The 16,158-nt window shown below is 39.0% G+C and overlaps 1 protein-coding gene across 5 annotated transcripts in view; it reads right to left on the bottom strand.

Moving 5' to 3' along the window:
* The window catches only part of LCLAT1 (lysocardiolipin acyltransferase 1), a 200,259-nt gene that overhangs the window by 92,744 nt on the left and 91,357 nt on the right, over positions 1-16,158 (bottom strand). For 3 of the 5 annotated variants that reach the window (XM_074949144.1, XM_074949147.1, XM_074949145.1), the window contains exons 3-4: positions 14,740-14,938; positions 675-821 (exon numbers count right to left, since the gene is read on the bottom strand). In XM_074949144.1, coding sequence (XP_074805245.1) covers positions 675-821; positions 14,740-14,938 — 346 coding nt within the window. Of the gene's footprint in view, positions 1-674; positions 822-3,727; positions 3,913-14,739; positions 14,939-15,443; positions 15,509-16,158 lie in introns of those variants that run through there. The other 2 variants (XM_074949148.1, XM_074949149.1) reach the window with 2 other exon arrangements.

Raw genomic sequence — 16,158 nt, 5'->3', positions numbered from 1 at the left:
CACGAAAGCTCATGCTCAAATAAACTGGTTAGTCTCTAAGGTGCCACAAGTACTCCTTTTCTTTTTTCTTTTTACGAATACAGACTAACACGGCTGTTACTCTGAAACCTGTCTTTATATTTACTAAAATCACTTTTTACTTATTAATTAACCCAGAGCAAGTATTAATACCTGGGGGAGCAAACAGCTGTGCCTCTCTCTATCAGTGTTATAGAGGGCAAACAATTGATGAGTTTACCCTGTATAAGCTTTATACAAAGTAAAACGGATTTATTTGGGGTTTGGATCCCATTGGGAATTGGATATCTGGATGTTGGAGACAGGAGCACTTCTTAAGCTGTTTTCAGTTAAGCCTGCAGCTTCTGGGGGACGTGGTTCAGACCTGGATCTGTGTTTGTAGCAGGCTAGCATGTCTGGCACAACCAGGCAGCGTACTCAAGTCCTGAGCTGCCAAGGAAAACGGGCTTAGAGGTAGTCTCAGCACATGAGGTAGCAGTCCCAAGGGGTTTCTGTGATCCAACACGTCACACTGGTATACTAGATTATCTATTAACATTTACTGTTCATGAGAATCCATAGTCACGTGATACTTTTTTTTACATTTTGGAACTATTTCCTTAATACATACAAATTTCTACCTAATTACATCCAAGAGGAGACAATAATTAATTTACCTGTGAGATCAGTTCCTTCAGGAAAGATGAGGAGTTGCAGTGGCTCACGAATGTCACAGAAATAATCCAGCATATTTTCGAAGTGGTTCTTGTCATCTTCCCATTTCCTCTGAATGAAAATAAAGGCAGCAACTTGCATTGCCCAACCTAGAGTAAGTTTAACAATATATATATATATATTTAGTAACATTTCATTGTACGTTTTTCATTTGCTTGCATCCATGAGGTTAAACTTTTATTTCCCAACTACTGAAGAAAAACTGTGCCTCCAGCTGTATGGAATTTCATAAGAAAAGCCATCTTGTATTGTAATAGGGGCCTTACTTGACGGGGTGGACTTTCAAGAAGCACTTTGGTGCTGCTGGAAGAGGTGTTCATTACCCATATGGTAAAACTCTTCCCTTTATTAAACCCAAACCCCAGAACAGAGAGTTAGGGGACACTATGCTGCGGATGTGGTATTAAAGACCTCAATTCACTGTTCACAACAGTGACACTAGTCTTTGTGTCTAAACAATTTCTAACTCTGGTAACCAAGTTCTGCCAACCTCTATTTCCACTGCAAATTCAATAGGATATTGTATTTTTCACTTTCTGTCTGAAGTTGTTATGCAAAGTTGCTATAACATTCTTAAACCAGAGGTGATTGCTATTCAGTGGTCAGCAAAGTCCATGTCACTTTCAGTTTGTAAAGTGCTTTGGAAGAATAGGCACTATATAAATGTAAGTGGTTATGATGGCACAATGCAAGTTTTAAAGTTTAAGAGCATAATATTTTGTTTAAAACATTTCCTCAATTAAATAAAAAGTATATACAAGTGGATTTCAAATATTTGTAAATACATGTCATACTGAAAATATTTATGACATTACAAGAAATTTGTGCTACAAGGTTTCTGATGCATACAACTTCCAATAAATTACTTTATCACTAATAGGTCATAATATAAAGCAGTACTCCCTTTGCACTACTTTATAGCATAATTTGAGGTATAGCTTTCCTCATGCACATGCAAGTCTCAATACAGTTGTGAGGATTTATGCCTAACATCAAGATGATATATTAAACAAGCGGAATTGACATAACCATACATAATCTCCAAGTTAGGGGCCACATGCAATTCTCTTTCAAACCACTTGTGCATCTTTTTGGCATGATTTACTACACAACAATATGTGCTTCAGTGTAGACACTGCCTATGCTGATGGGAGGGGTTCTTCAATTGTCACAGGTAATCCACCTGCCCAAGAGGCAGTAGGTAGGTTGATGGAAGAATCTTAATTACTCCACTCAGGGGTGTGGATTTTTCACACCTCTAAGCAACATAGTTAAGATGACCTAATTTTTTTTCCACGTAGACCAGGCCTTAGTCTACATGACAGAGTCTATGATGGAACAGCTATGCTAGCATAACCTCCTAGCGTAGATGCAACAAACGCTGGCAGGAAGAACTTCCCAGCCAGCGTAGGGACTCCACCTCCCTGAACGACGTTAGCTATGCTGACAGAAGTACTCTTGCGTCAGCATATCTGCTTCTACCCTGGGGTTTTTGTTGGCATAACTATGTCTGTTGGGGCATGGGTTTTTTCATACCCCTGACTGACACTGCTATATCAGTACCACTGTTCCCTCTAAGCTGTGCGTGCGTGTGTGTGCGCACACAGATCCTAAACCCAGTGCACATGGCAAAACACCGCGCGCACAAACATTTGCGCAGAAGAAATTTTTTGCGCACACGGCCTGTCAAAAATTAGAGGGAACATTGATCCGTATATATTTTAACCGTAGACAGAGCCTAAATACCCATGCTATACTTTCAGTGACATGGCTCAGGATATACAGGAGAAACTGCTTTCAAAAGGAAGCAGTCAGCTTTCCACATTCAACGTGAACAACATATTACAATCAGTACAAATTGTGCCAAAACAATGGCAGTTAAGAACAGAGACCTGGTCATATGGATATAGTGTTTAGAAGGATCATTTTGGGGTGATAATTAGAAGGACAAACTAAAACAAAATTTTCTTTAATAAACTCCCTCACATGACCACGACCAAATTAAGTTGTAGCTTTATTTACAATTTCTTCTTAGCACTGGCCTTTATTATAGTGTAAGAATGTGCCATAAATATTTTAAATGAACTATTCAGAGCTTAGTTTTTAAACAGTCCTTGTGCTAGTTTCAAAAACCTATTTTCTCTCCCAAACAGGCTACAAGCTATCCCATTTTGTTGTTCTCATCTCATCTGAACTCCACAATTTGTGTACAAGAGTGTACTGAAACTATAAGGATGTACTTAATCAAACGGGGAAAATAATGAACACACTCTTTTTAAAGCCGCTGGTATATGATATTATACAACAAAGAAACTGATGCCAAAACTGGACATTCAGTGTGCAGCAGAGGGAAAAGCTAACTGGTATTGCGCCTCAAAATGCTGCCCAAAATTACTTGCATAATTACTTTTTTGTCACTGGTCAACACAGTGACTAACATCAACTTTGACACAATGTGACAACAAAAGGAGGAGGAGGACTACAGGGTAAGAAGTTGCAAGTTGTGTCTTGCCTGTTACAGGTCCACCCTACTAAGAAAGAGAAAGTTTCAAATTTCTCCCAAGTTCTAGAAACCAACCACACACAAACCCCACAGAAGCAAAACTGGGAATATATGTAAAACGAATACCCTTTGCAGAACTTTGAGGAAGTAACAGGCAAGTGGGACAAGGTGGAAAGAGGCACCTTAATGAAAGAAAAATGTTGCTCTTTTGCTTCTGGTAGTTTTCACTTTTGTGTAATTATTTCAGCCAATACACTTCATACATTTAATATCCTGCTACTACCACCACTAAATTAACTCATACAAAACTACAATTTATGAATTTATTATATTGGTTGGTAACAGAGTCTTGAAACTAGCTTGTCTGGTCTGAGTTATTCAGAACAAGATTTCTCACAGCTACAGAGCCTGAGGAAAACGAGAGGCAAAGAAAGTGCTCACTTGGAGACTTGCTGGTAGTGTGCTGACAACAGCCCACTAGGAGAGACTTACCTCTGGTCCCACCTGCTGCTGGAAAGAGACGGGAGAAAACTTGCCACTAGACCTTCCCCACCATTTCCTCCAGGCAGCTTAGGCCCTAGAAGTTATGTGGATGGTACTAGCTGCGCCTGAAACTCAAAACATCCTGCAGATCTGGAAGGGTTTTAGATCTCTGCCTGGAGTTTAAAAGTACAGAGTTTACAGGGGAGACAGGAAACTAACAGTAAGGTTACAGTAAAAAAAGTAAGGTGAAAATGTGCCATCTTGGTTTTCTTGTCTCTGTCACATGAAGGCAAACGGCCCATATTGCACCATTGGAAGAACACATACATCGTGTATTTTGGGGTGAAATAGGATGGGCAGATCTATGGGAGGAATTCATTAATGTGCCAACTGATAACTGCTGCTTATAAGTGGTATTTAAAAATAAACACGTAGGAAGCACCTTCTCATCTGCAGAGTGAGGTGAGACATGCTGTTCAGTCACCTGTAAAGCTCAGCTCAACATACTGTCTAATAGGCAGTAATTAAATTTTTCTTGTCTGGACTATGTTTTTGGTTGTCTGGGACTCCTGGCCATCAGGAATTTTGCTAGTCTGAAAGAAATCAATGTTTATTTTTACTGGAAAGCAAAAGCTTGCCCTTGGGTTTGTAAGTTCACGGGAAAGATAAACGGGAAAATATGGAACACAAACAAAACAGGGAAGTTAGTCCAAACCAAATAATGCAATTCCATTTCTTTGCCAAAATAAATACTATGCCTGTAATACCTGACATTTCTGATACCTAACGTTAACTCACAAATGTACTCAAAAGCATTCACTAACAGATTATATAACTCTCGCTCAAGCTTACTATGTGGTTAGCATTGTAGAAACATGCAGCAGCTGGCCACAATGACCTTTTCAGTCAGCTTTTTGTGACTCAAAAGATAGATGCTGGTTTCAATTCCAGGGTAATTCTGATTAAAGACATTTAACCTTTGTTTTTTGCTAGAGTAAGTAGCACGCATATGCTCACAGTCTATTTTTCACACCTATCTTGGTTTTATTGTGGCTTGACTACATACTGTAGTCCGTCACATGATCATACATGCAAGGGAGAGGAAATGCTACTATTGAATTGGAGAAATATATTGCATATAGGCAGTAATTTGCTCTGGGGACCTGGGGCGAGGATAAAACAACTTTAGCATACATAACTCTCCAGTAGTCACACAACATTATTACATTAACAATTCTATATAGTTACGACTGAGGAAACATTTTAATTTCAAAGCCCCCTTTCCCCCCAAAAAACATTATTTTCAATGGGTGGAGGGAGACAGGGACAAAACACACTTCAGGATGAAATTTCTCATGTTTGTTCTTAGTCCAAACATTTCATTTTTTGTGGGGGGGAGGAGGTAGGAGGAGAGAAGGGAGCACAGAGAGGGAGAAGTTTGGTAAAAAAACAGCCAGTCATTCTTTAAAGTTCACTGAACATTTTTAAGACAGTGTCTCAAAAACAGATTTTTAAAAAAATTTTAAATGCCAAAGCCTCCCCTATTGCAACATTTATTGTTGATATTTAACCAGAAAATATGGCAAGAAATTCAAAGTTGTGGTATTCCTATAGGAATTACTATAACATGATACACCACCTTAAATTTTAAAATGTGATACACAAAATAGCATATATCTTCCTAAATCCTCTCTATTCTGCCTATTCTCTGGCACTGTTAACATTAACCCTCAAACCCACATCCAGGGTATCATCTGACTTGACTCTCTCCAGCAAGCCAGAGATCCAAGTCCTGGAATCTCTTTTCTCCATATCTTTCTAAAGCAAAACTGAATCCTGTCCCTACAGCTAGAATTCTTGTCCAAGACCTCATAATCTCACATCTTGGTTACTGCCAACCTCTCTGGCCTCTCCAACCCCCAGATTAGTGCAGACTGGAGGAGAGGGCAAACACAGCCACTAAGTTCATTTTCCTGGTCTGTCACCCCCACACCTTTCTCCAGAATCTGGTTTTCCACCACACCAAATACAAGTTAACCTCACATTTAAGGCTCTTCACAACTCTGCCTCATCCAAACTATTTGCTTTTTTCTAATCATACTTCACACCTTCCTCCTCCATTCTGTCAATTATGCCAATCTTGAACTGGCTGTCCAATTCGCTCTTGCATGTCTCCATACTTTCTTCTTACACATTGAAAGTCTTCACAGAATGAACCCATACAGCCACTACACTCTCTTCTTTCATATCCCTCAAAAGCCATGAGGTCAATAAGAAATCCAGCAAACCAGCAGGCACTCAGTTTTGGGCCGCTGGGATATCAGATACTAAATTCAAAAATGTTTCCCCCATAAATCAGTGATTCTGACTTACCAAGTTGTGCAGAGAACTAACATATGTAGCTGTGGGATCTTATCACTGTCAGCCATCCTCTCTCTTCCTTTCCCTTCTATTGTTTGTCAGACACACTTGTTGATTCTTGTTTCAAATCAGAAACGCTTTAGGGCAGTAAGTATAAGTTTGTTCAAGACTAGCCCAATGGAGCCTGATTCTAATCGGTGCCTCTGATGTACCACCACCACATAGGCACAAAGATCGGTAGGAGTCACTTGCACATGCCTGATTTCTGTGTACACAAAATATTGATTATAGCAGTGGTTCATTAACAGCTATTTATGTAATTTGTTTCATTGCACTGACAGTTATAAATGGGGCACAACTGTGGATCTCCTTGATTTAAAAGTAACACTCAGCAGCATTTATACTTCCCATTTACAAGCTCTGCCAAAGAGAAGAATGTTATAGTGAAAAAATGTTATCACGTGGTGTTTGAGATGGGAACACAGAGTTGCACTGTATTTAATTCTGATTAGTACAAATTCTGGTTAGTAAAGGAACATTAAAAATAGATTTGAAAAGCCACTTCAATTGAGATATTTAACTGTTTCCTCTAGTTAGTGTCAGCTCTAAGTACCATAATCAAATCACATTTTAAAACATTGCAATTCTTAAATTATTTTTCTAATTTGACGCATGTAAAACATTAATTAAGAAATTCTTCTTGTACCAATCTTTGTGATACAGAGTATCCTCTCATGGTAATGTTTTTACCATGTTCATCTCTAATGCTTAGTTAATAGGTATATAATGAATTGAACAGTTGTCATTTGACTTGGTCCATTCCTTTAATGAATTATCACTCAGCAATTAGTTGAAATGCATGACTCCAGAGTGTTCATATCACTTCCAGTTGCCTAGTGGTACAGTAGATATTCAATCTCATAATAGTTGTGTTTCTGAACAGCAGCACAATCTTGCTACCCATTGCCTGGCCCTTTTCACCAGAGTTGGATGTAAAATGCTATTTTCACCCTTGTTTCGAATATATATATTTAAAATTACCTTGACGGCATTATCTTGAGAGTTGCATTTTACATATATGTGCATACACATACAGTAAATTTTGGGTTTTTTAAACTAGAAAGGAAGTAACTCCTGTGTTTTTTCCACTCTACATAAAAATTCTATTCCTTACAGGCATATTCCTCTGCAATAGAGAAATTAAAAATAAGTGAGGATTGGTTTGTTTAGTGAATCCACAAAAATGGGTTAAAAAAAAAAAACTCAGAAGAGTCCATGATCCTGCACCCTGAATCACCCCCTTCAATTGCTCCTCAGATATTACTGGAGTCATGGGTCTATATTTACTTCCACAGCCCTTTTATGAGGAAAGAGGGAGAAAGGGTTTCTGCGGAGAAGGGATGACTAATGGGTGGGAGATGAGGATACAATTTACAAGCAATCTATGCCCTGTGACTGCACCTTGGTCCCATAGAGCAGGCATTGAGTCCTTTCTTTCCATTCTGCAAGACCAATTATTATCGTGTTCAGGCCACTACAGAACCACCATACTTAGGAACAGGGAGCTAACAGGTCCCTTACTCCGATTATGTAACTGACCCAAAGGTTTGGTCAATGAAGTGGAAGCATAGTCAAGAGGTAAAGGAAAGGGAGTCTGGGGAAAAAATTTAGTCTTAGTTCTGCTAGATTTGCTCTGTTACCTTGAGCAAATCATTTGACCTTCCCATACATGAGTTTACACATCTTTAAAATGGTGTGTGTGTGTGTATCTATCTATCTATCGACACACACACACACACACCCCTATCTCACTGGGGTGTTTGGAAACATGGAGTCCTTAATGTTTGTAAAATGCTTTGAGATCTTTGTATGGAAGACCATTTTAGAAGTCAACATGGTAGTACCTGAGTGCTGAATACAGCAATTAGGATTTGCAAATAACTGCCCATAGTGGACACTACTCCTCATTTCTCTTAAATTCAGCAGCTTTGATCTCTGTTCTCCCAACCAACATACTGTCTACCTCACCCACCTTTCCCTTCCCTCTTCTTGCCCTCTTGTTATGCTTCCCTGTCTTCGGGTATAGCAGGCAGGCTTTTAGAATACAGCAAGTCTTGCAATGCTGTGAAAACAGTTCTGATGAATTCTTTGATAGCCTTCCCCTGGACTATCCATATTTCAAATTATATTTCTCAAGATGTGTCAACTTGTGTTTTTCCATTAACATGAAAGGACTTAACACGAGATAAGTCCATCATCAATGATGTTTGCAGCACCATCCTCTTTCCTATCATCTGTGAATTTAATCAATGTACTATTTAATCTTTTCCACCTCATTAACAAAGACATAAACTGAAACAAGGCCCAGTACGCATCCAGGCAGCTGCGACTGGATACCTCGTTTCACTCACGGACATATACTTGGATTATGGTCCTTGAGCCACTTTTCAATTCATATAACTGTGCTCAGATTAAAGCCAATTTTAATTTATTTTTTCGATTAAAGCTTGAGATACTGTACCAAATGCTCCCCTAAAATCCAGGTATCATTGCAGTCCCTTCATCCACTATTATAACCCTATGAAAATCACTGATGGTTAAAATACACATTCTGCTTCCAGCAGAACCTCACTGATTCATATTTGTGAATGGGAGACGCATTCTGAACGTCAGGAGTTTTGAGAACTGGCCAGTTAAGTGATTAAAAAAAAGACAGACAATACTTGAAATCATTCTTTGTCCATTTGTTTGACATTACAGTTTACTTCCAATTATTTACAACACTTTATTAAGTAGTAAGTGAATTTTAGTATGCATTCTGCAGTATATTTTGAGAAAGTAATCAAGTTTTAGTAATACGAGACACCCACCCTGCATTTTATCATTGAATCTGCTATTAAATCTTTGCTAAAAAGCGAGGTGAGAACAGAGGTTTGTATATGCACATTCAGAGGAGAGTTAGGGAAATTCTATTAGATTTTAATACGCAAGAAACTGCCAGTGCTGTTAGAAACCCTCCTAGAGAACTGCGATTGCAAAACGTGCCAGAGTAGTTTTTGATGATGTCATCTGAGACATGGGTTCTCAACCTTTTCCCCCCCTCCCCCCGAGCCCCCCTGTACAACATGCTATAAAAACTCCACGGGCCACCTGTGCCACAACAACTGGTTTTCTGCGTATAAAAGCCGGGACTGGCATTAGTGGGTAGCAAGCAGGGCCCCATGCCACAGGGACCCCCGTGAAGCTAAGTTCGGCTTCGGCCTCAGGTATTGGTGCTCAGAGCCCCGGACTTCAGCCCTGTGTGGTGTGGCTTCAGCTTTCTGCCCTGGGCCCCAGTGAGTCTAACACTGGCCGTGTTTAGCGGACCCCCTGAAATCTGCTCACGGGCCCCCCAGGAGGCCCCGGACCCCTGGTTGAGAACCACTGATATAAGAAACTGCAGCAACAGCTGAACAACAAAGTAAATAGTGATTCCTGGGGACCATGCCTTTGGCAAGTAGTAGAGAAATGCTGCAGTAATATGTCTGAAATTGAGATTACTGAAATTTAATATAGCATTTTGGAAACTTTATTGCATGCATTATTAAACCAGAGATATAGTCTCCGGGAACAAAAAGACCATCCATTAAAAAAGAAACAACTCGCATATAATCAATTCAAAGGTTTTTTTGTATATTAAAGTACTGTAAATTAATAATTTGTAAACATCTATAAAAAGTGACCCAAAAACTCCTAATGAGGCATCATCTATCAGCAAAGTAAGTATATAAATTTCTTAAACAGAAAGTCCTTATATGTGCAGTATGCAGTTGTTAAATCATGTTTCAGATATTTTAACTCTGCTCACCTCCAAACATACATTCCTCTGCATATTAAGCCTCCAAATACAAATAAAACCCCAAGCACAAAGAGTGCATTAGCTAAAGATGGGGACTAGGAATCAGCACTCCTGGGTTCAAGCCTTAGGTCTGCCCCTAATTTATCAGATTTGGGTAATATTCTTAACCTCTCAAATTTATTTTCCCACTCTAAAATTGGGATGGTACTTAGCACCAGGATGTTGCAAGGCTTAATGTTTATGAAGTACTCAGAGATACTCAGATGAATGTGTTACACATAACCCCATGCTGAACACAATTCTGAATGAAATACTTAAAGTACTGATCACCATGTAGCTGCCTAAGAATGAAAACAATTGCCTTTTGTAAATGTATCAAATGCTCTGTATTTGTTTATTTTTAATCAAGTACAATTAGTTCATGTAAAGGTATTCATCTGAAAAGATTAAACTGAAAGGTACTAGGAGAGAAGAATTTATTTTAATTTCAGAATTCTAAATAATTTCTGGCTTGAAATATTATACTTTGACGACTAACAAACGGTGGCAATGACATCCGCAAGGCACCGATGAGGCACTGCATGGATTTCTAAATTGTCTTTCCTTGTGACCTTTAAAAGATTCGGTTAAATGCTAAAGGCTTACAAAATGGGCAAAGGCTTTTTAAAACAGAACTGCAAAACTGCTGAAGACTTTTCTTCAGCTATTAGTACCAATTAAAAGCCTTTCATATCACATGGTAGGGCCATGGGGGTAAAATATGAGATTTTCTACACTGCCTGGCTGAATGTATAATTACACTCCTTGGCCACAATTTCCTACTGATATTTATCACAAGATTTACTGAATATACATTTGCAGTCCTGACATGGATTTAAAAATCTGCACTGAAAAGCAAAGCACAGGATTGACATGAAGCATAAACTGCTCCCACTGATGTCTAACAATCCCTACCCTTCTGTATTTAACCCCCACCAGCTTTTGCTGCTGCACTGTGTTTCAGTCAAGTTCCTATAGAAAGTCTCCATGTGCATATCTTTGCTGGATTCATGCATCTCACTTTTCATTCCCTCCTTCCCTTTCTGCCAGATTCTGCACAGCATTTTCTTGCATGCTAGTTTAAAGCATCTCACAGCAAGTAGCAATGGTGTCCCTTCCGTACAGCTCCAACCAGCCGAACTGTTGTAAAATGAACTCCATTGTGCCACAAAACTAATACCCTACTATTAGCACTGCCTTTTAGCCGTGCATTCGATTTACTAGTCGGTCTCTAAACATAGGGCCAGAAGTATATCCCTTCTATTTTGGGGTCTATTCATTAGCTCATATTCTAATAATTCATCAAGCCTACTTTGAAGATACTCCATGTGGCTCTTCTCTAGATTAATGTACACAAAGAACATTAGTTCTTCTGCAGCTCACGTCAGGTAATTTCTTGGCATAACAGAGTAAGAAGAAAGTTAAGATTTTGCTTTAAGAACAAGAGTTTGATTAAGCTGGGGTATGTATCGCTCTGTTATCTGTTTTAGATGAAAGTGAATGCCTTATTGAGTGCTGAGTGTTACTGACCTCCACAACTGTAGGCAATGTGAAGGTGGCAAAGGGTGTGTGAGACTTAATTTCTCATTTCCCGACTTTTAAGGTTTTGGTTGCGTGGAGTGCGTCCTGCTGTATCCTGAACTCATTAAACACACAGTTTTTGCTGTATGAATTTCCTTTCCATATATCTTACAAAATATGCAACAGTAACTAGTTACGTGTAAAATGGGCAGGAATGAGGGAGAATTCTCACAGGCTAACAAAGGAGAGGAGGCAACTATTTTGAAAGAGGTACAGTGCCTGTCCTGCTTTGAACAAACCAACCCGCTTTACCCACAGAATTGTCCAAACTTCCCTTTTCCAAGAGTTTGGCTTTAAACTTAAAATTGCACACTTTAAATAAAGCTCTTCCCAAACTTGGCTGTTTCTCAGCTTTCCCTGCAGACCTCCTCTATGTCAGCTATTAGTTCTCTCTGCCCCCTTAGATAAGGATTGGAACGAACAAAATCCACTTGCTTGCATGTGTCAGCAGTAAGTATTCGTGACACTCTGTATCTCAAAATAGCACCCTGGAAACCCTATATTCACCACTGTGATATGATTATATGTTTTGTACAGTGCATGCCTTGTGAGGTATCATTTAAGAAGTCTTGATCTGTTGAACATTAATATCCTGTTGAATTGTACATACTATCATTGTATGTGAGGTTATGAAATATTGCTATATGTTTGTTTCTGAAATATGTGGTAAGTGGAAAACGCCCACAGCTAGCCTTTCATTGGCAACAAAGGGGCAACTAACACTGACAAGACAGATATACATCAGGACCAGCCAGACATGTGTTGATGGCCCATCAAGAAGAATCTACTCTCCCAGAGATTCCACAGAGAAGGCACGTACACAATGGGGGCTACCTAACCCCCACATCACAACAAGGATCTTTCTAGCACCTGCAGAGAAAGTGTAAATGAGGGTCAATTATATCACCACTTGGTCTCTCTCCTCCCCCATCTCAACACCTGGAAGATTGCCTGGAAGACAAAGATCTCGAACTGGGGAAACTGGTCCCGGGCTGAGAAGGGAATTCAGCCTGCATTTTAAGAACTGTAAACTGCCCGGAACATCCAGTTGGGTGAGAAAAGCTGTTTGATTCAAATCTTGCTTGGTCTGTGAAAGTTTAGACTGCATTTCTATTTTTATTTCTTATGTAACCAACTTTGACCTCTATGTCTAACACTTAAAATCTATCCTTCTGTAGTTAATAAACTTATTGTAATGTTTTATCCTTACCACTAAGTTTGTCTAGAGAGTGTTTGGGGAATCTGCTCCGATTACGAAGGCTGGTGCATGTCCACTTTCCTTTGACAAAGCGGCAAACTAATTAATGAGAAGGTCTTGAGAGAGAGAAGGTCTTGAGCAGTGTAAGATGGTACATTACTGGGATGCAAGGGGGGCGGGGGCTGGGAAATTGGCTGGAGTCTCTCCGTGTATAATTCATGAGTGGCTTAGAAAGCATTCATGCAATTTAGGTAGATGTGTGCCTCCACATGTTGATGGCTGATTGATCACAGCATCTAGAGGGGTTTGCTGCTTATCACTAGCACAGCATTATGAGAGCGCGCCCAGGACGAAGAGTTTAAGGGGACTCAGAGGTCCCACAGTTTCAGGTTCTACCCCAGGGGTCTGTCACAATATTCTGCATCTTTTTTGAAGTGTTCAAGCATTTGAATTTAGGCTGGCTCAGCATGGGAGCCTTGTAATCCTATGCAGAGTCTTTTAACCTCCTATTCTGCTACAGTGTTATATTAAAGTCAGATCATGCACTGAATTAAGACCATCACAACTATGGTGTAAGGTAAGGATGCAGTCTAACTGAAATCTCCTGCTTTGATCAATATGGTGTTAGCTCCATGTCATTTAAAAATAAATTACTGTTCCTGAAATTATAACGGACATACACAAGAGACTGCTGTGTGTTTTGGAAGGTACATTTAGATGTGTGGAGTTATTGTACACTGAAGAATGGACTGAAAAGCTACCTTCAAAGCCTCCTAATAACCCCTTAGCCTTTTTGTTCACTGACAAAACATTACTGGAAGGCATGGATAACCTCCAATCTCAGGATTTGTTCTTTAAATGTATGTTTAGAGAATTCTAATTCTGTCAAACCCCGAATGTTATAAAAATATACAGTACTTAACTGGGAGAATATCCTTTGGATCCGCAAGCCTACTGTACACATGGACCATGTCCTAAAATTCCTTTGGAAAATACCATAGAAGCAAACAAACAAGTACAGCTGTCACTTGAAGATAAAAATATGCCCATTCTAATTTACTTCCAAATCATTTTTCAAATTATGAAAAAAATTCAAAATCTTTTGTAATGCAATACAAGAGTACAAGATGCATCTACAATATCCTGACTTCTTGTAACTTAAAAGAATAAACAACTATTTACTCTACCACAGAATTTATATATATTGGTCGAAAATATCGCTTACACAGTCACAATTTTATTTAAACCGTGATTTTTTTTTTAAAGTAATTTTGGTGTGGCACAATATGAGAGCTCCCCCTACTGCTCAGCAAATCACTCACTATTCCCAGAATTATATGTACTACTGCCAAAAAGTATCTATTCAAGTAAATGGACTGATAAAAGGGAATCACAAATTAGGTTACCCTTTGGACTTCAGAAAGCTGATACATATCCTGTACAAAGTAATTTTGTGAGAGATGTCAAACAAATCTAAAAAAAATTAATAAAATGCAAAAAGACATGTTTATTTCAGATAAATCTGCATATTTATTCTGAAACGACTTGCATGAAAAATTATTTCAAATCAGCCAAAAAATTCTCTCTTCAGTATCTTCAGCCCAAACCAGTTTCTGGCCTACATCACTGTAACAATTTCAAACAAAAGGACAAAACTAAGCTATTTAATATACTGTACAGTGTATTTCTGTCACCTGAATTTAAAACTATGGCTATTAGAAAGAACACTGTTTTCTGACCTGTCCACAGGAAGCTTTAAAAAACAAAAAAACCACACACAACACCACCACCACAACACACACACACACACTCACTCACTCTTTTGGTAGCACATGCTAGTTAATGAAACAAGAAGCCTGACAAGTGCATCTGTACAGAGTGGGAAAATGCTGATCTTAAATTTGAAGTAGAAGCTGAAGCGGCGGTTAGGGTGGTATTAGAAAAGCGAAATATTGTATTTTATTACTAATTCTCTTTTATCCATTAAAACTGTAGATGACCTACCAAATCCTGGAACGCTTTTGAGACTGGATTTGAGACAGATTTTTTCTAGTCTGAGGTAGCTGTATCGCAGCAGGCAATTCCATAGGAACATCCAGTCCATTCGTGTCCGGTGGTTCATGATGATGACACTTCTTTCTCCGGGGATGAACCCATCACCTGTTATAACCACCTTTGCGCCAAACACCATCTCCAGCAAAGCCTAGAAGAAAGATTTTGATATTATGACTTTCCACTCGAGGTGGAGGGAGGAAGGGAAGCAAGTCTGTTAGTCTACTGACAACAGACATAAATTTTCATTGACTAATTTCTTAACACACAACTTCATTAGAAAACAGTGAACTTCCCTCAACTGTTTTCTTATTGAAGGTCAGTCAATTTTTACACAATAGCTGTCTGCTATTGTCCCTAATTAAAGAGGTGGAATCAATAATCAGCACTTCTCAAATAGCCACTCTTTGCTGATCTGGATATCATATACAAATACCTTTTTTGCCTAAAAATAATCTTTTTTAAAATGAGCTGTGAACCCAATAGTGTATTGCACTGGTACGTGGGAATCAAAATGCAGGTTTTAATATGATCCAGCAGGGTCTGGACCATTGCAGGGCAAAAATTCCCTAGCAGGAAAGGGAAAGTGCCTCATGTATCATGTGAGTGACTGAACGGTCAATACTAGCATGGCATTGAAGAGCTCTAGAACGTACCAAGTCATGCCCTCAGCCAGAAGGGTCAACACGACAGCATGCTTCACTCTCATCCCCAAGAATGGCTAGAAGTGAAGACAGAAAATGAGTCTGAAAATGGGAAATCCCAGACAAACTTGAACACACTGTGATGGACTGATTTATGTCAGTTTCAAATTGTGACAATTACAACAGCCTGGTGACCATCCATTAGGGGGACTCAGCCACTTCTATTGCACAATAAAAGAAAGCCTTTTTTTTTTTTTAAATAACCTACCACACACCTAATCACAGCGAAAAGAGCAATTTGTGAAAAAGTAAAACAACCAAAGTGGAAAAGTGCTTTCAAGCTCATATGTCCTTGATACAAAACGGAAAACTTCGGACTCAAAAAAAAAAAAAAAAAGAGACGAGAATGCAAGATTGGGAGTCTGGAGATTCCGGTTTCTGTCTGTGACTCTGCCACTGGCGTGCTATGAGTCCTTAGACAATTTAGCTCCTGTGTCTCAGCATGTCTCATTTGTAAAACTGGTACAATGCTTATATTTGCAAATAGCTTGAGATCCCTGGATGAAAAGCACTATATAATAAGTCCCAAATAGTAATGAAAAGTGACTCAACCAACTATAGTACAGGCAACTTGTTGGTGTTAAAGGATAGTAATGAACCATTGTAAAAGTAGAGCAAGTTACGTGCTTCAGAGTGGAAAACAGTTAAGATGTATTGATTGCAGTGT

This window comes from Natator depressus, chromosome 3, assembly GCF_965152275.1.
Source record: "Natator depressus isolate rNatDep1 chromosome 3, rNatDep2.hap1, whole genome shotgun sequence".
Taxonomy (NCBI): domain Eukaryota; kingdom Metazoa; phylum Chordata; order Testudines; family Cheloniidae; genus Natator; species Natator depressus.
Note: the sequence above shows the minus strand (reverse complement) of the source record. Positions and strands in the feature narration are given on the sequence as shown.